The sequence below is a fragment of the Pleurodeles waltl genome, chromosome 7, assembly GCF_031143425.1.
Source record: "Pleurodeles waltl isolate 20211129_DDA chromosome 7, aPleWal1.hap1.20221129, whole genome shotgun sequence".
NCBI classification, from domain to species: domain Eukaryota; kingdom Metazoa; phylum Chordata; class Amphibia; order Caudata; family Salamandridae; genus Pleurodeles; species Pleurodeles waltl.
In genome coordinates this window covers 1,192,838,876-1,192,866,293 of record NC_090446.1, presented here as the reverse complement: position 1 = coordinate 1,192,866,293, position 27,418 = coordinate 1,192,838,876, and the positions used below count along the sequence as shown (strand labels likewise).

Below are 27,418 nucleotides of genomic sequence, written 5' to 3'. Positions count from 1 at the left end.
TGTCCGGAAAGCTACCTTTCTGCCAAATTTGCTATAAATCTGTCTAGCAGTTTGGGCGGTAGTCGTGTTCAAAAATCCTATGGGAATTAGCATGGGAAATGCACTTTATTTTTTTTCTCCCCCTTTTTTTTACTTGGCCCCTGCTTGATGGATCATCACAAAATTTCTCACGCACAACAAGATTCACTGGCACACTTTTTTTTGGAAACTTTTGTGAAACAGTGCCAAAGATATAGACACATCAAAAAACACTTTTTCTATGGAAACTAGGTTCCAACTATAACTACCTAATACATTTACAGGGAGTGCAGAATTATTAGGCAAGTTGTATTTTTGAGGATTAATTATATTATTGAACAACAACCATGTTCTCAATGAACCCAAAAAACTCATAAATATCAAAGCTGAATATTTTTGGAAGTAGTTTTTAGTTTGTTTTAGTTTTAGCTATGTTAGGGGGATATCTGTGTGTGCAGGTGACTATTACTGTGCATACTTATTAGGCAACTTAACAAAAAACAAATATATACCCATTTCAATTATTTATTATTACCAGTGAAACCAATATAACATCTCAACATTCACAAATATACATTTCTGACATTCAAAAACAAAACAAAAACAAATCAGTGACCAATATAGCCACCTTTCTTTGCAAGGACACTCAAAAGCCTGCCATCCATGGATTCTGTCAGTGTTTTGATCTGTTCACCATCAACATTGCGTGCAGCAGCAACCACAGCCTCCCAGACACTGTTCAGAGAGGTGTACTGTTTTCCCTCCTTGTAAATCTCACATTTGATGATGGACCACAGGTTCTCAATGGGGTTCAGATCAGGTGAACAAGGAGGCCATGTCATTAGATTTCCTTCTTTTATACCCTTTCTTGCCAGCCACGCTGTGGAGTACTTGGACGCGTGTGATGGAGCATTGTCCTGCATGAAAATCATGTTTTTCTTGCAGGATGCAGACTTCTTCCTGTACCACTGCTTGAAGAAGGTGTCTTCCAGGAACTGGCAGTAGTACTGGGAGTTGAGCTTGACTCCATCCTCAACCCGAAAAGGCCCCACAAGCTCATCTTTGATGATACCAGCCCAAACCAGTACTCCACCTCCACCTTGCTGGCGTCTGAGTCGGACTGGAGCTCTCGGCCCTTTACCAATCCAGCCACGGGCCCATCCATCTGGCCCATCAAGACTCACTCTCATTTCAACAGTCCATAAAACCTTAGAAAAATCAGTCTTGAGATATTTCTTGGCCCAGTCTTGACGTTTCAGCTTGTGTGTCTTGTTCAGTGGTGGTCGTCTTTCAGCCTTTCTTACCTTGGCCATGTCTCGGAGTATTGCACACCTTGTGCTTTTGGGCACTCCAGTGATGTTGCAGCTCTGAAATATGGCCAAACTGGTGGCAAGTGGCATCGTGGCAGCTGCACGCTTGACTTTTCTCAGTTCATGGGCAGTTATTTTGCGCCTTGGTTTTTCCACACGCTTCTTGCGACCCTGTTGACTATTTTGAATGAAACGCTTGATTGTTCGATGATCACGCTTCAGAAGCTTTGCAATTTTAAGAGTGCTGCATCCCTCTGCAAGATATCTCTCTATTTTTGACTTTTCTGAGCCTGTCAAGTCCTTCTTTTGACCCATTTTGCCAAAGGAAAGGAAGTTGCCTAATAATTATGCACACCTGATATTGGGTGTTGATGTCATTAGACCACACCCCTTCTCATTACAGAGATGCACATCACCTAATATGCTTAATTGGTAGTAGACTTTCGAGCCTATACAGCTTGGAGTAAGACAACATGCATGAAGAGGATGATGTGGTCAAAATACTCATTTGCCTAATAATTCTGCACTCCCTGTATATATATAACTAAAGCAGTCATGGCCTTTCCTCTACCACGCTGAGTTCAGTCATTGAGAGGGGAATAGTTAGATGTCTGTAAGAGGAGATGGAGGAGAGAGACACAGAGGTGAAATGGAAGCAGAGCAATTAGGTACAGGGAGACTGATGAGACAGTGTGTGCATGGAGGTAGAGATGTGGCAGTAGGCAGAAAAATGACAGAGGTGAAGTTATGAGAGAGCAGTATTGCTTCCCAATTAAATATTCACACTTGTGCGGTTTGAGCCAGTGCAACAACAGAGGCCCTGCAAAGAGACAGCCCCATTTATTTCATTTATTTCATTTGCAGAGCAGCACCCACTTGTGTTGCCCCTTGCAATGACTATTAACAATGCATGTTGGATGTTAGCTTGAGGGATCATGTACAGTTTGATCTGACCATGATAAAACAAATCTTGGGATAACTCTTATGCTGCTGAGGTCACGCTACTGCCTTCTCACTATGAGTGTTGCTTAGGGACCTTCACATAGATCCGGCCATATACTCACTAGCAGGCAACAAAACATAAACTGAAGGGTGACCAAATGTGTGGAAGGGGTGGACGAACAGAGTGTGAGAGCAAGTGAACCACCAACACTCCTCCTTCTGGCCTTCTCCCAGTGTCAAGAGCCCTTGTAACCTGTGACTCACAGGTAAGGGAGCAGCCAGAAGATTAAAATATCTCAAACTTGAACCATGTGTCTATTCACACCAAGCTCACAATGAAAGTAAGCCCATACCTTCCAGTCTCCATCCATCCCCACACCCTTCTACCTATTCACCCATTTATCTGTCAGTGCATTCACCTTTCCATCTGTCCATCCCCCACTCATCCTTTATTCATGCATCCATCCACTCACCCATCCATCCATCATGCATCCATCCATCTATACTTTCACACATTCACCCATCAATATGTCTATCTATCCATTCTTTCACTAATCCATCCGTTCACTCTCCCCTTTCTGCCCATTTTTTCATCTAAATAATGTTTTATTGGGGCCCATTTCACCAGCCCATGGGGCTCAATAAGAGCCCTCACTGAAAGCCCTGCCTGCTTAAGTGGGAGTCCTTTAAGCACTGCTCAAAGGTTTGACAGACTTAGAGTGCAGCACTTTATCCAGTGAGTAACTGATGTTGTGAAACAAGCAGAGGATGTGATCTCTTAATACAGAGGCTGGTGCAATGTAGAAAAAGTACTGCCAAGAATGTGAACCATTTACTCTCTTAGTTCCGGCACAGGCTTTCTTTCCGTCCGTTAAGTAAAGTTTGCCAAATAGAGCTTACTGACAACTTTGTACTTCAGTGACTATTGTCAACAGTGAAGCCCTATTAATGGCAATGTAGTGCTAAACAAATGTCTGAATCGCGTAACAGGCCAGATAAGGTAGTATATTTATTCATTTAAGCTTTTTATATTGCGCACATCTACCCATTAATGTGGTGTGCATTACATAACTATAGAGATACAAACTCTCTTTACGCATACATTTAGAAATAGTGGTAGCCCAGGAGGTGAAAGGGAATTATGGGAGTGAGAACAGCTGGATAGATTAAGCATCTTTTGTAAAAAAAAAAAAGTAAAACAAATTGAAGACTGTTTCAGTGGAAATTTGGAGATGCAATTTCATGGAGCCCAGCAAGTGAAAGAGCTCTTGATTACCTATAAAGTGTTTGAATAATAGATTTGGTTTTCTAATTTTGTTTTGTTTCCTTCCACTAAATTGAAACCTTGATGTACAGATATTTATGGGTTTATATTTTAGAGCATCATTACCAATGTGCAGAATGCTACACTTCTTTAGGCATCTATATACTGATTTTGTACTATTGCTTTTGAAATAAATTCTCCATAATGTATACAAATGTGGTTTCGTGTTATGTGTAAGCCAGGCCTCAATTTAGGTACAAACGCCATATTTTCTAAAATGGAAGTCACCCTGTCACTCATGTACATCTCCCGATTCCTGCACCTCTCCCCGCAGACTTCTACAGCACACAGTCACGCTGAGATGTACTGGTTTATTTCCACTGTTATTGTTATGCTGCTCTCAAACTTTCCCCAACTCAGCCACAACCTGCAACATTAGTTCCAAAGTCTTTCTGTTGGTTCACTGTCCCCTAGTCATTCATGTAACACTTTATTGTTAATGTATCTAATTTTATTCTAGCATTTCCGGATTACATTAGCATAGAGGCTACTGAGTAATTATACATATAGCGGGATATTGCCTACGTGTTAAGACAATAGAAACTTTATTTTTCATATGTTTTGATTTGCAGATGATGCATTTGCTCACACCACAGTGATTCTGTATGGCATTGACTGTGTACTGCTCATTTTTGAATTTGTAATCAAACTCTTTAACTTTTATTCTGTTCCAATATTGAGTGGGCCAATTTGCTTAATAAATTGTATTCCTGATTTTGATATACTGGGAGGTGCCTTAATGCTGGGACACATTACCTCATGGAGTTGAGGTTTACGGGAGTCACTGATCCAGTGAATGCATGTGTTCTGATTGAGGTAAAATTTGGGGGTGTCTAGCATTTTGGGATATCCTGTGCCCATATCTCTGCAATTTCTATTTTAGTGTTGCAAAGGGTTTAGCATTAACTATATTTTGGTTGATGTAATTAAATTCAAAAGAATACACCAGGAGCTCAGGAACAGTATGATACAAGTTCTGCCAACAAATCATGGGTCTCTTCTGTCTTTACAGCCTTCATCCACGAGCCAGCGCCTGGCAGCTGACCCCTTCATCACTGACGTCATCTCTTACTACCTGCGCATGGGCCTGCAGCCAGTCAACTTCCAGATCTACTTAGTGAAAGTTAGTATACTGAATGCCTTTTGCTTGATTAGATGGCACAGCTAGTGCCCCTCTCCTCAGGTTTGTGGATTGTGCATGAGTCCTGAAGAAGTACTGTTAATGTCTGCTCTATACTGTGGACACTCAATCAGGTTGTCCTTACTGTGGGTGTGTATGACGAAACAGCTGACTCATGCCTTAACCTGGGGATCTGGCCCCTCATCTCCCCAGCAGGATATGGCTGGGAAGCTAAGAGTGAAAAATAGGACACTTTAGAAGCAGGTAACTGCGTCTGGTGAACGGCACAGAGCTGTTACCTAACTTAACTGAGAACACTAACATATGGATTGGTCAGTGATGCAAGAGGAATTTATGTCATAGGAGGTGACATCTTAGACAATGACATCACAACTGCCACGGGGGGCCTACACACTCCTAATGGGCCACTCTCTGATGCTTACTGTGCACTGCATCCAGAACTGGCACTGCTTTGACAGACAACTTTGCAGTATTATATATGTTTTTGATTCTTTATAATGTTTCACAATTTCTTACAACATGTTGCCTATCTTGGAAGGGTAAAGAATAATAATCAATGAGAAAATAACATTCAATGATGACAACCATGCTTTTTTCAAAATGGCGTTCATCTTTGAATGCTTTTTTTCCACTTTCGTCATCTTTCCTAGATGGCCAACATGTTAAAAGCAACTTGTTGACCAAAGTGGGAAACGTAAACAAGTAATACAGTTTACAGATGGAATCAAGCATTGGAAATGTCAGTAGCTTTGATGCTACATTTTGAAGGCCAGACGTTTTGGCTTTACCAGTGCATACATAACATTACCAGATGATTTCACCATGACCCGTGGTCTTTAGCCCTGATATTTCCTGGAAGAACTCTGCATTCTGGGAATTGCTGTTTTGGGTCAATTTAATTGAACAAATTGAACAAACCCACCTGAAAACAGTGATTTGTAAAGGGAAATCCCCTCTGTAAAATAATAAACATAAGTTTTAGTAAAGCTTGCATGGTTAAGAATTCACTAATGAGAGCTGTCATACAGCAGCCCAGAGTTTATTACCTCAATTGACTTAAATCAACCTTTCATACTTCCTGCGTTTATATTTGGGTAATAATGGTGGCATTCACAAATACAACCTATAAAGAACTTTAGATCCAGTGATATATAAAGACCACTTGTTATTATCATTATTAAAGAACAAATCTTTCTATATTGTGAAACTAAAATTATTGTGTTTCCCCTTTGAAGTTTTTTAGTGAAACCGAACCACACAATCCCCTCCTTCGACTCATAAGCTTAATTCAACCTAAAAGATTCCTTGGACTCTTTATGGATAAATAAAGTAATAGGTTGTTAAAAAATAGGCAGCATGCTGTGCAGACAGCCAAGCTCTTGAACGCTTCTACTCGCCTGAGGTTCTCAGTCTCAATGTGGATGCTGCCAGCGACTAAGAATCATATTGGTGGACCACATTGGAAGTTTCTGCAGTGGTATATGATCATTAAACATGCGGCTTATTGTTGATGTGGTGCTGCCATTCTTACCCTTTAAATTGTAGGACACCCACCTCCACTGGTACCCACTTGGAGACTGCTACTCTTGTTGGCATCCATTGAACTTCTTTACCAATAAAGGACCTCTAGGGTCTTCAATGGGATCATCCTCCTAACAAAACGATATCATCTTCTAAAAATGACTTGCCATTATCAAGTTTAGTTGGACAACTTCTTAAAACACCTCACTTTGCCACTTTTGACAGCGAGAAGCAAGTGGAAGCAATAAGGGGTGTCAGGGTTGTTACTGTAAAGCTGAACTGCTTTGGTGTTTTTTAGAGGTGGCAGCAAGCAGACCCTTTCAGTGCTCTAGATGAAGGGTCATCTCTCAAAGGATTATGTTTAGGTGTGCAGGTTAGAGCAGTGTGCAGACACATGAAGGGGACAATGGCAGTTTCATCTATGGAGCAATTTCAAACAACCTCAGTCATACAAGGAGTGGCTAAAGTATGGGGAAAACACTTGCTGCTGCTTGAAGTAGGAAGCTACCGTTCTGTACCTATACACCACACGTAATTCTTATGTCTAGAGGTGAGGTGTCGGAGAGGTGGAGGGTGCAAATTCTCTATGAGAATGCCGTCACCTCAGAGATTTCAGCCAAAGACCAGAATAATGGGAATGTGAGAGAGTCTTTTTAACTGTAACTTTGTTAGTCAAGGAAAGATATGTGTCAAATATGTTAAACAGTCAGGTGCTTTTACCAAGTGGAAGTAGGCATAGCCTCTGATTTCCATTGTGTTTTTAATTTGGGGCTGTCAGGGGAGCTGCAGGAGCAGAGGGAAAAGAGTAAGGCTAATAGGTGTCTCCGGTCTCGGCAGTCGCACCATGCTGCTCTATAACTGCCACCACGATCATAAGAGGCCTTCACACCCAGTGTCAAAACAGCAGTGGGAGCTGTTGGTGTGGACAAGGCCGGGAGGGCGAGGGCTGACAAGGCACCCTAATCCCCAGAGTCCCAGATGCTGCTATAGGCCTTTCCCACCTCCTCCAACACAAAAATGGCCTTCACTCTTGGCAGTGCAAGCTGTCCGAGGACGTAGAGAAATGCAGGAGTACAACAGGGCCAGAAGGGCTGACCGGCATTCTTGTCTCAAGAGCCAGCTGCGCTGCTGCACCTCCCACACAAAAGAAGCCTTATTTCCCATGGGGTGGGGAGCTGATGTAGCTTGGGAAACTCCGAGACCAAGGGAAAGCACTTTTCAGCACCAAGACATGGTTAGAGTGGAGGGTGATCCAGCTCCCTGGACTTAATCGACTGGACTGATCGATTTAAACTCTTTGGATTGTGTCCAAGCTACAAGTTGCTGTCCTCTTTCTCTATAACAACCTCAAGTGTGTTCATTCTCTTCTTGGGGGGCTTTGAGACAGATTAGTGTTGGAAGCCTCAGACTTCACGCATGTTTCAAACCATGCAGGTGTTTCCCTGGTGGGCACTAGTCTCTTTAATTACACAATCAGTTACTCTCCAGAGGACAGATTGTTAATTTCAGGCACTCCTCATGGCTCTGGACTCTTTCGCCTGATCTGGGAGAACTATTCTCTTTGCATTTTCAGTCACCCATCATTGCTATCTCATTGTGGAGTTGAAATTTGATGTGCGTGTCATGAGTGAAAGCTTGTTAAATGCAATAATACTACTAACTTGCAAACAGCACTTTTGTTAGACTGCTTAAGCTGGTAATTGATAGCACTTGAATTAATGCTGGCTAATATTTTCTGTGTGCTAACAGGAAGACTCTAGAAAGCTCAGCCTGGTATTGACCCTTCTTCTTCTTTTATACAAGGGAGGGCCAATGCAGTTCGTATATTGGCTAAATTTCAACATAATCCTAAATAAATTTGATTGAAGGGTCACATCTGGATACTGATGTGGACTGCAGGCCAGGAACCAATGTGATTAGATGTGCATCAACCAGCAACTAGATACTAAAGCAGTACCTCCCAAGGTGGAGGGGCTGTGAAATGGGCTCAGACCAAAACGTCATGCAGGACCAAACAGGCAAATTGTCCTTCCAACCGTCAAACCCAGAGCTGGTAATAAGTGCACTTTGTAGAACAGCACCGTACAGCAAGGATAACATTTGCTACGTCAAGAGGGAGACTGAATGCAGTTAACTGCCACAGGAGGTGTAGACTGTGCAGGCCTTTGTGGAGAGCTTGACTCTGCTGCTGTGACAGAAAATCGTCCTAAATCAGAATCCTGATCAGCAGACAGATGCTCCAGCTCAGAAGTTCCAGGTACTGCACACTTCTGTCCCAATCCAGAGCCACTAGAGTGACTTGAGTATGCTTGCTCCTAATCCTCAGAGCACAGGACAGGAGAAGCAGCAGCAGAAAGGCATGTAGAAGTCCTGAGCTCCACTCTATCCAGAATGGGTCTCCCAGAGAGAGCCTTCTTGGGAAATCTAGGGCACAAAACTATTGGCACTGTTCATTCTCGCTGGTGGTAAAAAGATCCAGCTGGGGTGCTCCCCATTGTTGGAAGAGTCCCTGTACCACCTCCAGGTGCAACCACCATACATGCTTCAACAGGCACTGTCAGCTGAACTACTCCACGTTAGCAACGATCCTCCCAGGTAGTTAATGACCAGAGAAAAGTCTTGTCCTGATGTCCCAGCCAACCAGGAGGCAGAGAGCTTCTTGGTCCAGAAACCATGACCCCATACTGCCAAGCTTGTTGCAGTATGATATAGCGGTAATGTTGTACATGAGGACCTGTACCATCCTCCTTTTGACGGATGGTAGCAAGCCCTTCTGCACCGGGCGAATGGTCCACAAATCCACCAGCTTGATGTGAAGTCAGGTTTCCAGCCGAAAGCTTAGTCCTCTGATCTCCACCTCTCCCAGATGACCGCCCCTGATCCAGCAGCAATGCATCTATCACCATGCATCAGCTCTGGATGGAGAAGGGAGATGGGTCTGCCAATGGACAAATTACAGTCAAGCAGCAACCACTGCAGATCTTTTGCAGTCTCCTCTAAAACCTGGATGGAATCCAAGCAGTTCTGCTGGTGCTGGGCCTACTGAAACTTCAGTTTCCACTGCAAACCCGCATTTGCCACTTTTTATAGTCGACGAGCAGGATGCAGAAGGTCAAGATTCCAATTGATTGGGGTTCTCTTCGCTGGTGGAAACTCAAACACCATACTCCCTGGTGTCAGATATTGAGTCTAAAAATCTGGGTCATCTGGTGCCAGTCTATGGCACGGGCAAGCTATCTGTTCACTGGGGGGCAAGAACAAGGTTTCACCCAAATGCCCATCAACAAGTCATTAAGGGCTTCATTGAACTGTAGGATAGCGGTAGCCTTCCCAGGCTGAAACCCAACTATTAGTCCATTACTCTTTACCTCCACAGATGGGAGTTGTAGGCCAAAACCTCAGCTGCATGTCTGATCACCAAAGCAACTGAAGCACTTTTCTCTGTAGGTGGTCCAAAGGGGAGGCTGTGGGCTAGTCAACCCAGTATCATATGAAGTAAACAACCCACTGGCCTCCTATAACTGCATGTAGAGATTATCGTAATATGGGTGTAGGTAATCCCCATAATCTACGAAGGCTGACTGCGCAAAAAAGTTGGTGGAGCACCTTATGGTGGCTCCATTGCAGAGGCAGTGATCTATCTGAATCTGACTGCCTGGGGAATGGGTGCATCCGAATGAATTTGGGACGCAACCTTGGTCAAGATTGAGAAAAGGTAATCTTGGAGTCAAACACCAGCATTGGTAGAGGGTTCTCTTCCGGTGCTGGCAGCATTGTGATCGAAGGTGAAGAGACCAGCTCAGATATTGGCATTGGAGTGGAAGTCTGCACTGAAGCCAGTGCGGAACTACAGTACGTTTGAGAGGGACAGATGGAGCTGAGATCAGATCTTCCTACGGTAACCAAACTGGAGTCCCAACTGCAGATCTTTGGAGCCTGAAGGCACCCAACATGCCCTTCTAAAAGGCCTCAATTTGTTTTCAGCATCACCAATGCTCTGGGGAACTCAAGGTGCATCAGGATCAGTTGCAGAGGCAGCTCCTCATTAGATCTGGAGCAAGACCGAATGGCTCATTGACATGCATGTGATTTCTATTGAGATAGAGAGCAGATGGTTGGGGACAAGACCCATTTGACTTTCTTGTGTTTCCCCTTTGACTTTGATTTGGGCTTACCCGAACACCTCACTGCAGTAAGGACCTGTTATGAGAATGACCTTTGAAGCAGCAACAAGTCAGCACTTGTGACTACTTGTGGGAGCAGGACTTGCTCAGTTTATTCCAGTGTTTGACAGTATACAGATTTGTTAAACCTGACAGCCTTGGGATGGTCATCCCCCAACTTTTTGCTTGCCTCCCTCCACTTTTTAGATGCTGTTTGTGCTGGTTTTATGAATCTTTGCACTTTACCACTGCTAACCAGTGCTAAAGTGCTTGTGCTCTCTCTTAAACATGGTAACATTGGTTCATTCCCAATTGGCATATTTGATTTACTTGTAAGTCCCTAGTAAAATGCACTACATGTGCCCTGGGCCTGTAAATAAAATGCTGCTAGTGGCCCTGCAGCACTGGTTGTGCCACCCACATAAGTAGCCCCTTAACCATGTCTCAGGCCTGCCATTGCAAGGCCTGTCTGTGCAGTTTCACTGCCACTCCAACTTGGCATTTAAAAGTATTTGCCAAGCCTTAAACTCCCATTTTTCTAAATATGTCACCCCTAAGGTAGGCCCTAGATAACCCATAGGGCAGGGTACTATGTAGGTAAAAGCCAGGACATGTACCTGTGTGTTTTAAATGTCTTGGTAGTGGAAAACTGCTAGATTTGTTTTCCACTACTGTGAGGCCTGCTCCTTTCATAGGGTAGCATTCGGGCTACCCTCATATAGGGGGTCATTCTGACCCCGGCGGTCCATGGGTTGGCGGGAGCACCGCCAACAGGCTGGCGGTGCCCCGCAGGGCATTCTGACCGCGGCGGTTTGGCCGCGGTCAGATGCAGAAAAACGGCGGTCTCCTGCCGGTTTTCCGCTGCCCAAATGAATCCTCCATGGCGGCGCAGCGAGCTGCGTCGCCGTGGAGGATTCTGACACTCCATACCGCCATCCTGTTCCTGGCGGTTCGCCCACCAGGAACAGGATGGCGGTATGGGGTGTCGTGGGGCCCCTGGGGGCCCCTGCAGTGCCCATGCCAGAGGCATGGGCACTGCAGGGGCCCCGTAAGAGGGCCCCACTTTGTATTTCAGTGTCTGCTTTGCAGACACTGAAATACGCGACAGGTGCCACTGCACCCGTCGCACCTTCCCACTCCGCCGGCTCAATTCTGAGCCGGCGTCCTCGTGGGAAGGGGGTTTTGCACTGGGCTGGCAGGCGGTCGCCCGCCAGCCCAGTGCAAAACCCAAAATACCCTCAGCGGTCTTTCGACCGCGGAGCGGTATTTTGGAGGGGGGAACTCTGGCGGGCGGCCTCCGCCGCCCGCCAGGGTGAGAATCACCCCCATAGTGTTTGAGTGGTAGATTCTTATCAGAAAGGGATACCCATGTCATATTTAGTATGGCCAAAATGGTAATAGAAAATCCTGCTTATTTGTGAGGTTGGATTTTATATTACTATTTTAGCAAACGCAAATTCTAGAAGGCGAACATTTCTCTGTACTTTAAATCCATCTGTGCCTTACAGCCTGTCTCCAATCAACGTCTGGGCTGGGCTGGTTGACAGTTACCTTGTGCATTTCACCCAGAAAATCATAAACACAGGATACTCAGTCACACCTGCACTCATCTCCATACTGAATGGGTCTTCCTGGGCTGGGAGTGTAGAGCGCCTGACACTTACATTTCAAAGGCTAGTGGCCTGCCCTCTCACAACAGCCACACCCCCTACTGGGACCCTGGCAGACAGACCCGTACTGAAAGTGGACTTTGTGCTCTTCAAAACCACTCTTTGAAGACTCCCCCCACGTTAAAGGCATTTTTCTGTATATAAACTGGGTCCCTAAAACCACCAAATCAGACACTTCTGGACCTGAACCTGCAACCTGTCAAAAGGAACTGCCTGGCTGCCCAAAGGACTCATCTGGACTGCTTTGCTGAGAAGGACTGCTGCCCTGATGTTGCCCTGCTGCCCTCTGACTTTGCTGAGAAGTGCTCTGCAAGGGCTTGGATTTAGCTTGCCTCCTGTTTTCTGCAGTCTCAGGGCCAAAAAGACTTCACCTCTTTGAGAAACCCCTTGTGCGCCGAAAATCGAGGCACAGCTTGCCAGAAACGACGCATAGCCTGTCTTATGACAAGTAAATCGCCACACAGCTAAACCGGAATGACACAGCCCGACTTCCCGATTGAAGATTCGACGCAGCGCCTGCTTTGCGACTGGAAATTCAATGCACAGCCCTACCAGATTGATGCACAGCAGAACCGGACAGCCCAACTTCCAGAGTGAAGAGTCGACGCAGTGCCTTCCGTGTGACAGAAAGTTTGGTGCATTGCCACACCGGATCGACGCAACGACTGTGACTTAGTCCCGCACACCCAGGATTTCCACGCAAGATCCCTAGGCGTCAAAAAGATCCAGTGAGGAACCAACCTTGCGTGATGGAAATCGATGCAAAACCCCTTGCAGTGTGGAAAGAAACAACGCATCATCTGTGCCGTGCCGGAAAATCCGACGCACACCCTATTTTTCCATGCATCTCCTCCTCTGTGGTCTCCGTATGTGTTATTTTTTACGCAAACCAGGTACTTTGTATAACCAAGAGAAAACTGTTGATTTCTAAGATTTAAGACTCCTTTTAATCTTGCAAAAGAGATATCTCAACTTGTGCTTATTGCATATTTATCATTTTGACCTTAATTTAACCAGATAAATATATTTTTCTAAACCTGTGTGCTGTAATTTTGTGGTGTTTTCACTGTGTTACTGTATAGTTTAATTCCACAAATACTTTACACATTGCCTTCTAAGTTAAGCCTGACTGCTCCATGCCAAGCTACCAGAAGGTGAGCACAGGATGATTTGGATTGTGTATGACTTACCCTGACTAGGATTGGGTTCCCTATTTGGACAAAGGTGACTACCTCTGCTAACTAGAAACTCCATTTCTAACAAGATTTGTTTCACATGCCTGCATTGCCTTCATATTCATGTGGGCATATTCCTCCTTTGACTTGGAGTTGTGTCCGGAGCCCAAACATCAGAGGCATATGTTTTGCAGGTCTATAATGAAGAACAAGTTACTTACCTTCGGTAACACTTTTTCTGGTGGATACACTGACTACCTGTGGATTCCTCACCTTATGAATTCGATCCTTGCGCCAGCATCAGACGGAAAGTCTTCTTCCTAGCTGTCTACGTCAACGAGGACGTCATAATGGCACGGCTACGCGTGACTCCATCTGACGTCAACGTGCCAATAAGAGGTCGGCGTACTAACGTCAGTTTCACCTCACTTTTTTTGTACCTTTAAAGCAAATAGGAGTAAACCGACCATGAAAATTGATAAATAATATAGAAAGATATACACACACAAAAACCTTGATCATTTAAACAATCCATTCTTATTGAGAGCTGGAATACATAAATATACAAAATAAATAGAGAAATATCACTATATACATATAAATATACATATATATGCGCTTTCATGTATATAAATATAAAAATATAAGAATAAATACTGCAAGATAAGAGTGTAACCAGGCAGGCAACGGGGAGGCGGGAAGGACCGTGAGGAATCCACAGGTAGTCAGTGTATCCACCAGAAAAAGCGTTACCGAAGGTAAGTAACTTGTTCTTCTGATGGATACAACTACCTGTGGATTCCTCACCTTATGAATAGAGTCCCAAGCAGTACCGCACTCGGTGGTGGGTGCCCACCTGATTACACTAAGAAATCTTGCAATACCGAGCGAGCAAAGTGACCGTCCCTCCTCATCTCAGAGTCTAAACAGTAATGTTTCATGAAAGTGTGGATGGACGCCCAAGTTGCCGCTTTACATATATCTAGCAATGGAACTCCCCTCACCATAGCCGAGGATGCAGATTTTGCCCTAGTAGAGTGGGCCCTGATACCTTCAGGAGGGACCACTTTTGCTAAAGAGTAACAGATCTTTATACACAAGATGACCCACCTGGAGAGTGTCCTTTTCTGCACAGCTCTGCCCTTTTGTTGACCAGCATATCCAACAAACAGTTGCTCATCCAAACGAAAGTCTTTAGTTCTTTCGAGATAAAAACTCAGGGCCCTCTTAGGGTCCAACCTATGGAGTCTCTCTTCTTCTTTAGATGGGTGGGGAGGAGGGTAAAAAGCAGGAAGAGTGATATTCTGCCCTAAATGAAAAGGGGTGACAACTTTCGGCAGAAAAGCAGCCCTGGTTTTTAGAACCACTTTATCAGGGAAAAACACAGTGAAAGGGGGCTTAACGGAGAGTGCCTGAAGCTCTCCAATCCTCCTAGCAGAAGTAATTGCGATCAAGAAAACAGTCTTGAAGGCTAAATATCTCAATGGACATGAATGCTAAAACAAGATTTAAGTCCCACTGAGGCACGTGAAAAGGAGTAGGAGGAAAGCTATTCACCAAACCCTTAAGGAACCTATGTACAATGGGGGACTTGAATAACGACTGCTGATCTGGAAGGCAAAGAAACGCCGACAGAGCTGCCAAATAACCCTTAACTGTAGCTATAGCACAGCCTTTCTTCGCCAAACTGAGAACAAACAAAAGTACATCCGAAAGATGGGCCTTTAAAGGATCTTTTTGGTTCTCTCCACACAAATTTTGCCCACCTTCCGGCATAAATAGACTTAGTGGAGTGTCGCCTGGATGATAGTATAACATCCACTACATCCGGTGGGAGAGAAAAAGAACTCAGGTTGCCCCGTTCAATCTCCAGGCATGAAGGTGCAGGCTCTGGAGGTGGGGGTGTAGAACCTGCCCCTGCGATTGAGAGAGGAGATCTGCCCTGAGCGGGAGACGGAGCGGAGGGCACTGAGAGAGTTGAAGTAGGTCTGTATACCATACCCTTCTCGGCCAGTCCGGTGCTACCAATATGACTTGGCCCCAGTCTTGACGAACCTTCCTCAAAACCCGAGAAATCAAGGGTATGGGGGGAAATGCGTAAAGCAACTGGCCGTTCCAGGACATCTGAAACGCGTCCCCAACACCCTTTGCATCGGATACTGAAGGCTGCCGAATAATGAGCAATGCGCATTCTCCCGAATGGCAAATAAATCCACCTGAGGAGTACCCCACATCTCGAAGATGTGGAGGACTAGATCCGGATGGAGACGCCACTCGTGATCTAATGAGAAGTGACAACTGAGAACGTCCGCACGTACATTCAACACTCCGGCCAAATGATTTGCCATCAAGCAAATCTGATGGTCCTGAGCCCAGGACCAGAGTCGTAGGGCTTCTCGGCAAAGAAGATACGACCCCACTCCTCCCTGCTTGTTTATATACCACATCACAGTAGTGTTGTCCGTCAGGATCTGAACTGACTGACCACGAAGGGAAGGGAGGAAGGCCTTGAGCGCCAAACGTACTGCCCGCAATCCACATCATGCTTGGAGCTTAAACACCAAATACAATCCGAATGGGGGTCGGTCACTGACATCCGACCCCCGCATTCCCTACACGGCTTAAACCCGAACTTCTTCGGAGGCGACATTGTAACTTCAAGAGATTGCTACAGTAACCAACGGGCCAGGAAGAAAAAACCGTTGGAGTCGAATGCACGGAAAAAGGAAAACTGATGTTAGTACGCCGACGGGGGCGTCTTATTGGCACGTTGACGTCAGACGGAGTCACACGGAGCCGTGCCATTATGACGTCCTCGTCGACGTACACAGCTAGGAAGAAGACTGTAGACGGGTCTCGGAGACCGCGTCTAACTTACCCCGAATTCGCCATTACTCGGCAGACTCCCTGGAGACGATGTTGCGTTCCCCTGACAATGAGGGGACGCCTCGCCGGAACAGCTACAACTTCAGGGTTCCGGGAGCAATAAAAAAGAAGGACAACGATCCGGGAGGAGGAGGAGATGCGACGGAGAAACAGTGCGAAGAGGAGAGAACGCCAACCGAGAGAACAGAGTCACCGGCAGCCCCATCGAGGAAACAGGAGTTGGACCGCCGGAGGTGTACAGAACCGCGGGAAACGGCAAAAAGAGAGACGCCGGAGAGACGAGAGTGCCGCCACGACCTCGGAGGGTCATGGCTTAACAAGGTACGGTCCCTCCTAGGGACAGGAGGGTTACGGGGAACCTCGGGCACCGGGAAAGGCACGAGGGAGGCGGGAGGAAGTATGGGGAGGGTGAGTGAGACACAAGGGAAGGGGAAGGAAGGGAACCAGGCACTTTATGGACACCAGGAACCCTGAACCCCACCACTGACCACCCCCTCACGGACTCACCCTGCTTGCTGCCTTTTCCCCTCACAAGCACAATAAACAGCCAGGTTTCACAGAAGGACTTACCTGTTCCTTTCTTTTCCCTTCATGCCCGGAGTTCGAGGGAGCCGCCCACATCCTTCCTAACCAGGACCGACCAGAGGGAGAAGAAACCTAAAGGAAATGGGAAAAGAAATTGAGAAGAGCAGAAAACTAAGGCTTACCAAATATATAAAAACATTGAATGAGAGAATGTCCTGTGAATAAAACAGAGAATAAAACTTCAAATATAAAAAGCAGATACCCCTTCTCTGACTCTACTTGATCCGCTCGTAACGCAGCCTACCACAGTGGTGTCAGAAGTGGGATTCAGTTCCCGGTGGGCTTACGAGCGTGGTTTATCATGAGTGAATCCCCATCCCTCGAGGATATGATTAAGCAACTTGCAGAAGGACAAAGACACCTACAGTTGGTGTGGGAAGCACACCAAAGAGAGGCCAAGGAAGACCGGGAGGCCTTACAATCGGCCTCAAAAAGTCAGGCTACAATCTTAGCCAGTAACCAACTAGTGCATGAGACCGCATTACAAAAGTTAACAGATACAATAGCGACCAGTAAGGTACATCCAAACGTTCCCAGTTCGGTTCTACAAAAGTACCAAGAGGGGGAAGACCCGGACTCATTCTTTACTAATTTTGAGAGGGTAGCCTCGTCTGCTCAATGGCCAGAGGACCGCTGGGGTCAGTATGTGGCACCCCTGCTTACTGGATTCCTACAGACCGCATACCAATCCGCCAACCCTGATGGGACCACCCCCTACAAAGTTTTTTAAAAAAGTATCCTGGGACGAGTCGGACATGATACGGAATATTATCGTTTAAAATTTAGAAAAATAAAATGGAGTACGAACGAGGACCCTCGCTCCTTCTACTTTCGGGTGAAAGACTTGGCCCTAAAATGGTTGGGACCCATAGGGACAACCCGGGAGGATGTCATTAAGACAATTACTTTAGAGCAGTACTTAGATTCCCTGCCCCCTAGTACTAAGAACTGGATACGACAACATCCAAAAGTGGACACGGAGGTTGCTATTGATTTGGCTTGTGCTTTCCATCGCTCCACAGAAATTAAGCCTTTGTCTCCGAGACCTTTCCAAAAACCTCCCATCCCGCCATCAAAACCAGTTCCCAGGTATATTCCAGAAGAAATACGGTTCCCTAAACCCGCTGAATATCACCCTATGCAGTCCCTACAATGTTTCCACTGTGGAGTGTGGGGCCATATTGCACGAATGTGTCCAAGGAAAGCTGAAGGACTGGAACCCATGGAAATTGGGGTCACGCGACGTAGAGTCCTATGTACAGGGAAAGGGAATGAGAAATTTAGATACGCTGTCAACATAAATGGACAGGTCGTTTCGGCATTAATTGATTCAGGGTGCAGCCAATCTGTAATCCGAAAGTATCTAATCCCTTTTGATACCTCGGGTACTGACCGCTGGGTCTCCATCTGTTGTATACATGGAGACAAAGGAAGTTATCCCCTCACAATGGTTAAAATTGAATGGGGTCCCTTTCAGGATATGGTTTCAATATGGGTGATGGATCGATTAATCGAGGACTGCATTATAGGGACTGATTATGCTCGATTCTATGACCTATTAGATCAAGTCCGCAGAACCGCTGTAACTCCCGAGTGGTGGACCGAGGCCCCCTTTTCCGATTCTACCATAGAAGTACCACCCCACCGAAAGAAACTCACACGACAGGAGAAAAGACTTGAGAGAAGACAGTATCAGGAAACCCGAAAGACGAAGGAAATTCCTAATCTAGTAGCGGAAGTTAGCAGCAGGCCCATCTCCTTCCAAACCAGCCAGAGAGAAGATCCTACCCTTTCCCACGCCTGGAACTCGGCCAAAACGGAGATCACCAATGAGGTGGGTCCTTATTTTCTTATCAAGAAAAACCTCCTATACCGAATAACTATAACTGTTAAGGGAGAAACCAAGCAACAGTTAGTAGTCCCTGAACCATTTCGAGCCCAAGTACTGTTTTTAGCCCATAATCAACCCGGGGGAGGTCATTATGGTCGGGAAAAAACAGAAGAATATCTGATGCGAAAATTCTATTGGCCCGGAGTGTATGCACAGATACGCAGATACTGTTCCCAATGTCCTAGATGCCAATTAACTGAACCAGGAATGCCCAGGAAAGCACCACTATACCCTTTACCCATTATTGATATCCCTTTTAAACGGGTGGGTATGGATCTTGCAGGACCCCTACTTCCCTCTTCCAAAGGACATACTTACATTTTAGTCATAGTTGACTACGCAACGAGATACCCCGAAGCCATTCCCCTCTCCAGCATGACCAGCAAAACAATAGCACAAGCCATGATAACAGTATTCTCCCGAATAGGTTTTCCCCAGTAAATACTGACAGATCAAGGTACACCCTTTATGTCAAAACTCATGAAACAGATATGTCAGATATTAGGGATCACCCAACTACGGACCTCGGTCTATCACCCCCAGACAGACGGGCTGGTAGAACGATATAACCGTACTATAAAGACACTATTGAGGAAAACTGTGGATGAATCCGGTCGCAACTGGGATCAGAAACTTCCTTTGGTCCTATATGCCATACGAACCCACGAACAATCTTCCACGGGACACAGTCCCTTTGAATTAGTTTTCGGGAGACAGCCTCGTTGTCTCCTAGATATGGCCGCTGAGACATGGGAGGAAGAACAGGAAGAAGGGAAACCCCTGATTGACTATATACACCAACTCAAAAGTCAGTTGCAGACCCTCTGGGAGGATGTCCATAGTCATTTAGTCACGGCTCAAAAACAACAAAAATCCTACTATGACAAGGGAAGCAAAATACGTTCTTTTCTCCCCAATGACCAGGTCCTCATCATGCGACCGACATCTGAACATAAACTGATTGCTAAATGGCAAGAACCCTATAGGGTTATTAGAGCAGTCTCTCCTGTTACTTATCTATTAGAGATAAACACTGGCCCGCGGAAAACCCAAATTTACCATATAAATTTATTAAAACAATGGAGACCTTCAGAAGAGACTGAAGAGCAAACGAACGCCGGTTGTTTCGTCTCTTCTACCGAAAATAGATCTATACCCTTTACGAACAACACATACAGAAGAAAAACCCAGTATTAATAAAGAACTCACCGAAACAGAAAAAACCCAATTAAACACCCTAATCGAACAACATCCCCATTTCTTCTCAGAAATACCGGGAAGAACTTCATTGATACATCATCACATTAAAACACCTGTAGGACATGTAGTGCGTCTTCGCCCTTATCGCATCCCTGAAGCACGAAAACCCATCATTGAAACCGAAGTCGAAACAATGTTAGCATTAGGGGTTATTGAACCCTCTAACAGCCCCTGGAATTCCCCAGTAGTGTTGGTTCCTAATCCAGACGGATCGATAAGATTTTGTATTGATTTTCGCAAACTTAATGAGATCTCCCTGTTCGACACCTACCCTATCCCCAGAGTGGATGACATCTTAGAGAAACTAGGGAAGGCTCGTTATTTATCAACCCTTGACTTAACCAAGGGATATTGGAAGATACCCCTCCACCCCGATGCCAAAGAAAAGACAGCCTTTTCAACCTCCTCCGGCCTTTATCAATTCACGGTTTTACCTTTTGGTCTTCACAGCGCTCCCGCAACTTTTCAGCGCCTGATGGATCAAATCTTAAAACCCTTCCAGACCTTTACCGCGGCCTACCTAGACGACATTGTCATCTTTAGTGAAACTGAGCAAGATCACTTATTGCATCTCCATTCAATCTTCTACGCCTTAACGGAAGTCGGTCTAACTGCCAACCCTAAGAAATGTTTACTAGGTAAAACTGAAGTCTCATATCTAGGTCATATCATAGGGAGTGGCACTTTACAACCGCAGAAAAGCAAGGTTGAGGCCATACTTCAAGCAGCTAAACCCAGGACGAAGAAAGACCTATGATCATTCCTAGGCTTAGTAGGATACTACCGCCGATTTATCCCCAATTATTCTACCGTTGCAGCCCCTCTGACTGATCTCCTCACCAAACAAAGACCCACGAAACTGACTCCATTTACCGACTCCCAACAGAGTAGTTTTGAAAGGCTAAAACAGTCCCTTACCACAGACCCGATATTAAAATGCCCTGATTTTTCAAACAGTTTTCACTTATATACTGATGCTTCGGACGTCGGTCTCGGAGCTGTAATCACTCAGCCAGATGGAGAGGGATTCGACCGCCCTGTGGTTTTTCTAAGTAGAAAACTGTTTCCGCGAGAGACCCATTACCCAACTATTGAAAAAGAATGTCTCGCCCTCAAATGGGCGGTAGACTCCTTGCAATATTATCTTTTAGGCAGGTCCTTCGTTTTATTTACTGACCATGCTCCTCTCACATGGCTTGCTTCTCACAAAGACTCTAACTCCAGAATCTTGAGATGGTTCCTAGAACTCCAACCCTTTACGTTCCAGGTACGCCACATCCCTGGTTCCCAACAAGGTCCAGCCGACTACCTCTCCCGGTTTCCTCCTTCCTCCTCCTCGGTCCTCGAGCAGTCCCAATCAAGGGTAGGGGATTGTAGACGGGTCTCGGAGACCGCGTCTAACTTACCCCGAATTTGCCATTACTCGGCAGACTCCCTGGAGACGATGTCGCGTTCCCCTGACAACGAGGGGACGCCTCGCCGGAACAGCTACGACGACTTCCGGGGTCCGGGAACAATAAAAAAGAAGGACAACGATCCGGGAGGAGGAGGAGACGCGACGGAGAAACAGTGCGAAGAGGAGAGAACGCCAACTGAGAGAACAGAGTCACCGGCAGCCCCATCGAGGAAACAGGAGTTGGACCGCCGGAGGTGTACAGAACCGCGGGAAACGGCGAAAAGAGAGACGCCGGAGAGACGAGAGTGCCGCCACGACCTCGGAGGGTCGTGGCTTAATAAGGTACTGTCCCTCCTAGGGACAGGAGGGTTACGGGGAACCTCGGGCACCGGGAAAGGCACGAGGGAGGCGGGAGGAAGTACGGGGAGGGTGAGTGAGACACAAGGGAAGGGGAAGGAAGGGAACCAGGCACTTTATGGACACCAGGAAGCCTGAACCCCACCACTGACCACCCCCTCACGGACTCACCCTGCTTGCTGCCTTTTCCCCTCACGAGCACAATAAACAGCCCGGTTCCACAGAAGGACTTACCTGTTCCTTTCTTTTCCCTTCATGCCCGAGGGAGACGCCCACATCCTTCCTAACCAGGACCGACCAGAGGGAGAAGAAACCTAAAGGGAAAAGAAATTGAGAAGAGCAGAAAACCAAGGCTTACCAAATATATAAAAACATTGAATAAGAGAATGTCCTGTGAATAAAACAGAGAATAAAACTTCAAATATAAAAAGCAGATACCCCTTCTCTGACTCTACTTGATCCGCTCGTAACGCAGCCTACCACAAAGACTTTCCGTTGGATGCCGGCGCAAGGATCGAATTCATAAGGTGAGGAATCCACAGGTAGTTGTATCCATCAGAACATTTGTTTATGTGACAGTTCTGGCATGGTTTAAATCCTACAGTTCTAGTAGGGGGCATAATTACACTGCACACAGGTTGAAAAATGCTTTTTTTTAACTGCCAAAGAAAGGGGAAGCAGAGTTCCATATGCACGTCTGAAGGCACTGAAGGAAAAGAAATGACATTAGCTGGCAGGGGTGGCGCTTCAATGCAGCTCTACTCGTCACTTCCAGACAGAATGAAGCCAAACTGTGACACCTACTGATGAGAGGGTGGGAGCACTACTGTTTACAAGTTTCCAAATCCATTCTGACCCCTAAGAATATTCTAAAGGTGAATAATCAGCAGTTTGAAAATATCCACCGAAAAAGTTGGTTTGAGGACTTTATAGGAAGCAAACACCTCACACTAGATGAACCATGAATTAAACTGACCACAGTATCCTGCACAGAAGAATGTGGGGGGACATACCTGGGCCAGTGCTAATTTGTAAAAACAAGCATTTACAGTGCAACGGGTCTCGCGTTTGCTCATGTTAGAGCTGATCGCGTTGTAAACTCTTAACCCGACTTTTCACCTATCGGGCAAAAGTGCATTTATGTACATAACCCGAAAAAGTGAAATCAAGTATGTAAAGTGCTCGACTTCTGCCAAGCGAGATTGCGCTCGTAAATTAGAGAAAAACAAGTTCATGAGCACGATGGAAAACAGCGAGCCTCGCATGTTTTCTGTACTTGGTCGCTGCGCTCGAGGAGGGCTAGCCACCGGAAAAGGCATGACATATGCATGCCTTCAACTAATGAAAGCAAGCAGATTTTATTAGGCAAGCCCACGAACCAATAAAAAACACTGACGTGCAGTTGACAGGGCTCTGAGCCCTTTTCTAAATACAAAAGTGCCTCGCAGCGATACGCATGCGGGAGCGCATGCAACGCAGGCTCGACCCTAAAAAACGTGCCTGAGGCCAGAGCACTCCTCTTAATCACGGGGTTGCTGCAGTTAAATGTACGATGACAGAATAACTAGGCAGCATAATCCTAAAGCCATCTCAGGCCTCTTTGATCCATTTGCACCACTCCTTGCCCCGTCAGCTCACCGTTGCACCGTTCTGCTTTCTCCCTCTGTGCGCTTTTCTGTCTTTCCCGCCGTCTTTCCCATACGTGTCTTTTGCTCGCAGTAAATACCTAATGCAGAAAAAAAAAACGTGCCGGCCCCCAAAAATAAGTGCCGGTGCGCCCTGCTGGAAACCACCTGCTCAAATAAGGCACTGAGCTCTGGCCACTTTTTCATGCAACCAACACCTAATTCTTCAGGGCAATACATTCATGCACAGAATCTGTTAGTGGCATGGTGCAGGGTGATCGGGGTTACACCAAGAATCGAGAGTGACCGCAGTCCCCTTCTTTGCCAGGTTCATTTATGTGTGAAAGGTAGGTTACTCATGAGGTATGTCTCTTGAGGAATTAAAACTTAGTAAAGTTAGGCGGGATACACTAAGTTGAGCAGGGACGTAGCTCTGAGGAGGAGGGTAGTGTTTAGGGTGTTAGCCCCTTGTTTTTTTAAATGCCCACACAGACAAAAACACACAATTCTTCTGTCTCTGTTTTGAAGGCCTTAAAAATGTTGATTAGTTGGAAAAATATTGCTGATGGTGACGGGTGGGGGGTAGGGTGATTAGAAGACGGTTTTCTTCAAGTTTGATGCAACAGTGCCACCATGTGATGTACTTAGATAATTTCATTCTTTGATCGTTTTTCCACATTTTGTGATGTTGACCTATTTATTTAGCTTGGCCTTACTTACCTGCCATTTTGCTTCTTTCCGTGCCACGCTTCTCCTCTATTCGCTGTTGGCAGGTTTTGTTATTATTTTTTTGTGTGGTTTTACAAAGGCCGTAATGAGTATCAGAATGCCTCACATATACAAGCTCAAATATACACAAATATACATTAGTTTTCTATTTTGATAAGCATATTAGAGAAATTACAAATATAAGGTAGAGCTAAAGGATGTTAGAAATAGTATAAAGATGTGTAGAAATAAAGTAAATATACACGTCTGTAAGGTAAATAAGAAAAACAAGTTAGTATTACAGGATAAATTGGATTATGTATAAACATTTTGACTTGGATACACTATATGACAGAGATTTAGAAGTCGCGGTAATAACTGCATAGAAAAGTTTAGAATAAGCAGAACACAGTCTAAATTCTATTTAATAAACGGATATGGCAATTGCCCAAAGCAAAAATGTACACATGGTATGATGGCTTATTGGGACTGCAGGGAGGTCTGAAAGAATCAAAGTGACTAAAATAGATTAGACAACCAGAAAACATGGAGAAGAAATAACTGATGAGATACCCAAGCGTTAAGAGTATAGTTTGTCTTGAGCGTCAAAAGAGATAAAACAGTAAGGATTATCAAACAGAGCAGCAGAGGGAGAGAGAGGTTTAGTGACGGTGGGACTGGAAGAGAATGATTTTCATGGTTCAGCAGGGGTGGAGGGTGTGTTAAGAATAAACGTTACAACAGGAAGAGTTAATATGCGTTTATTCATAATATGTACGACCCCGAAAAACAGGACAACCTCAGGTAAGCGTCTTCAACTCAATCAACTGTCTCCTCAACTCTGCGCATTTGAACCCCGTTCCCTTAGCGATGCTCAAGCCCAGTGGCAGCACAATTCCACATACACTGTGCACGAGCATCGCAACACATCTTTCCCTTAACAAAAGAAAATACAACAAATAAAGGAATAATTATAACTCTAACAAAATAACAGATTTACCAGCCAAAACAATAGTAAGTTCACATCCAAACCCTCATGCAAAACAGACAAAATCTTGAAATTTACTTGGTGTCTTGACTAAACGTCCACACCTGCTCATTTTTCTTGCAGGCAAACCCAAATGATTGTAAACCATTGGTCGGCTGTTCGTTTAAGATGTGACCCGGATCATCAGAAGGCGAATTCTCCCAGTCATCTAACCAGTCAAATTTGCATTCCTTGCGTTCTGGAATGATTTCTTTCCTTTCCTTTCCAAACAAATCAGAATTAACATTTCTGCACATGGACAAAGATAACATGGGCCAAACCTTGCCATCACTCAATAATGCAGAATTGCAAAAAATTCTATCTACTTTAAGAGGACCTGAAAATCGATTGTTACTTTTTCTAATGATACCTGGTTTCTTGACTCTCACCAGATCACCAACTTTGATGATATGTTCTTTACATTTGTGTTTTGTGTCATAATACATTTTTCTTTCCTCTTGGGAACATTTAATGTTATGTTTCACTTGTTTGAGTGTCCAATCAACCTCCTTATCCCCAGAACTCCAACCCACATTATCTTTTCCCGTGGGAATTTTACCTCTCATCAACACAAAAGGAGAAAACCCAGTAGAAACACAAGGTGTCGTTCTATATGACCATAAATTCCGCATTAATTCACATCTCCAATCCAAATTGTTACAATTAGCCAATTGAATGACACCCTTAACCACCCGATTGAATCTCTCCACAGCAACGTTCCTGGCCGGATGATATAAAGCAGTAGTATTATGTACAATACCTTTCCTATCTACAAAATCTTTGAAAATACGAGAAATAAATTGAGGACCATTGTCACTGACTATACATTTAGGTAGGCCCTCCTTCAGAAATACCTTGTCCAGGAAGTGCACAGTTGAATCCACATCAGCTCTATTAACAATCTCAGCCTCTGGCCATTTTGAGAAATGGTCAACCAAAACTAATAAATACTTTTGCTTATCGTTATACGATACTGGCCCTGCAACATCTATGCCTATCCTTTCCCAAGGTCCATCCGGACACGGAATGGGATGGAGAGGCGGCCTTAATGTTACCTGAGCCTTGTCAGACAAATTACAGGCATGGCAATCTCTAACCTTCCTTTCAATGTCTGAGTCGAAACCTGGCAACCAATAAGTATACTTAATTTTGTTTTTGGTTTTACCTATGCCTAGATGTCCTTCATGATATATATCAATAATCCTATGTCTCAAAGATGTAGGGGGAATAACCCTGCCATTCCTAAAAACAAGACCACCTTCAAGAGAGAGTTCATGTCTCAATTCCCAAAACACACGCAAACCATGATCTAACAAATGTTTTTTAGGCCATCCATTCTTGATATAATCGCTAACTGCACTAAAGTTGTCATCCTGGGCTTGAGCTTGTTCCCAGACCTCCTTGGTTATGCCTAGACAATCTGCTAACACATTGGCTACTGTAAAAGTGTCAATATCAGTATCATCACCACTCAAAACAGGTAAAGGCATTCTGCTTAAAAAAACCTGCCACTACATTTTTGACTCCAGGAACATATTGTACACTGTAATTGAAAATTTAAAAGTCTAACCGACATCCGAGCTGTACGGGTGATGCTGAAATGAACCCTTTTGTTGTCAACACTTTAGTGAGCGGCTTATGGTCACATCGTAACAAAACATGATAGCCCCAAATGTACTGTCTGAAATGTTCCAAACCCCAAACGCACGCTAGTGTCTCACGTTCGATCACAAAATACCTCTCCACAGTCGGTGTAATTGAATGCGAGGCAAAAAGCTATGGTCCATTCAACTCCCTTTTTGTCGATTTGGGATAAAGTTGCACCAATGCCTTTAGAACTGCCGTCCGTTGTGATAACACTTTGTAACATGGGGTCAAACCCATACAACGGTAGGTTATTATCCACATCATTTTTTATTTCTTCAAATGCTTTATCGCACAACTCATTACACACAAACTTAACATTAGTTTCAAGAAGTTGACGCAGAGTATACGTTTTTTCGGAGAAATTGTGTACAAATTTAGCATAAAATTCGGCCAACCCTAAATAAGCTCACAAATCATCCTTGGATTGAGGTCTAGGGGCATTTTTGACAGCATCAATTAATTCCAATTTGGGTTTGATACCAGCATCAGAAATCTCATGACCTAAATAATTAATTTTGTTTTCTGCAAATTTGCACTTGTCAATTTCTGCCGTTAAACCATGTGTGCTCAGTCTATGCAAAACACTATCTAAATTACGATTGTGTTCATTTCTGTCTTTTCCCATTATCAAAATGTCATCCTGAAAAATTAGTACATCCTTCATGTTCGATAATACCTTGTGCATTAGCCTCTGAAACATAGCTGCTGCAGAAGCCAACCCAAAAGGTACTCTTTTAAATCTGTAACAACCAAAAGGTGTTACAAAAGTTGT

General features: G+C 44.9%; 1 protein-coding gene across 3 annotated transcripts in view; it reads left to right on the top strand.

The window, feature by feature from the left end:
- Positions 1 to 27,418, top strand: part of PIK3R6 (phosphoinositide-3-kinase regulatory subunit 6) — a 365,583-nt gene that overhangs the window by 307,419 nt on the left and 30,746 nt on the right. For all 3 annotated transcript variants that reach the window (XM_069200309.1, XM_069200310.1, XM_069200311.1), the window contains one exon: positions 4,607 to 4,717. In XM_069200309.1, coding sequence (XP_069056410.1) covers positions 4,607 to 4,717 — 111 coding nt within the window. The remainder of the gene's footprint in view (positions 1 to 4,606; positions 4,718 to 27,418) is intronic.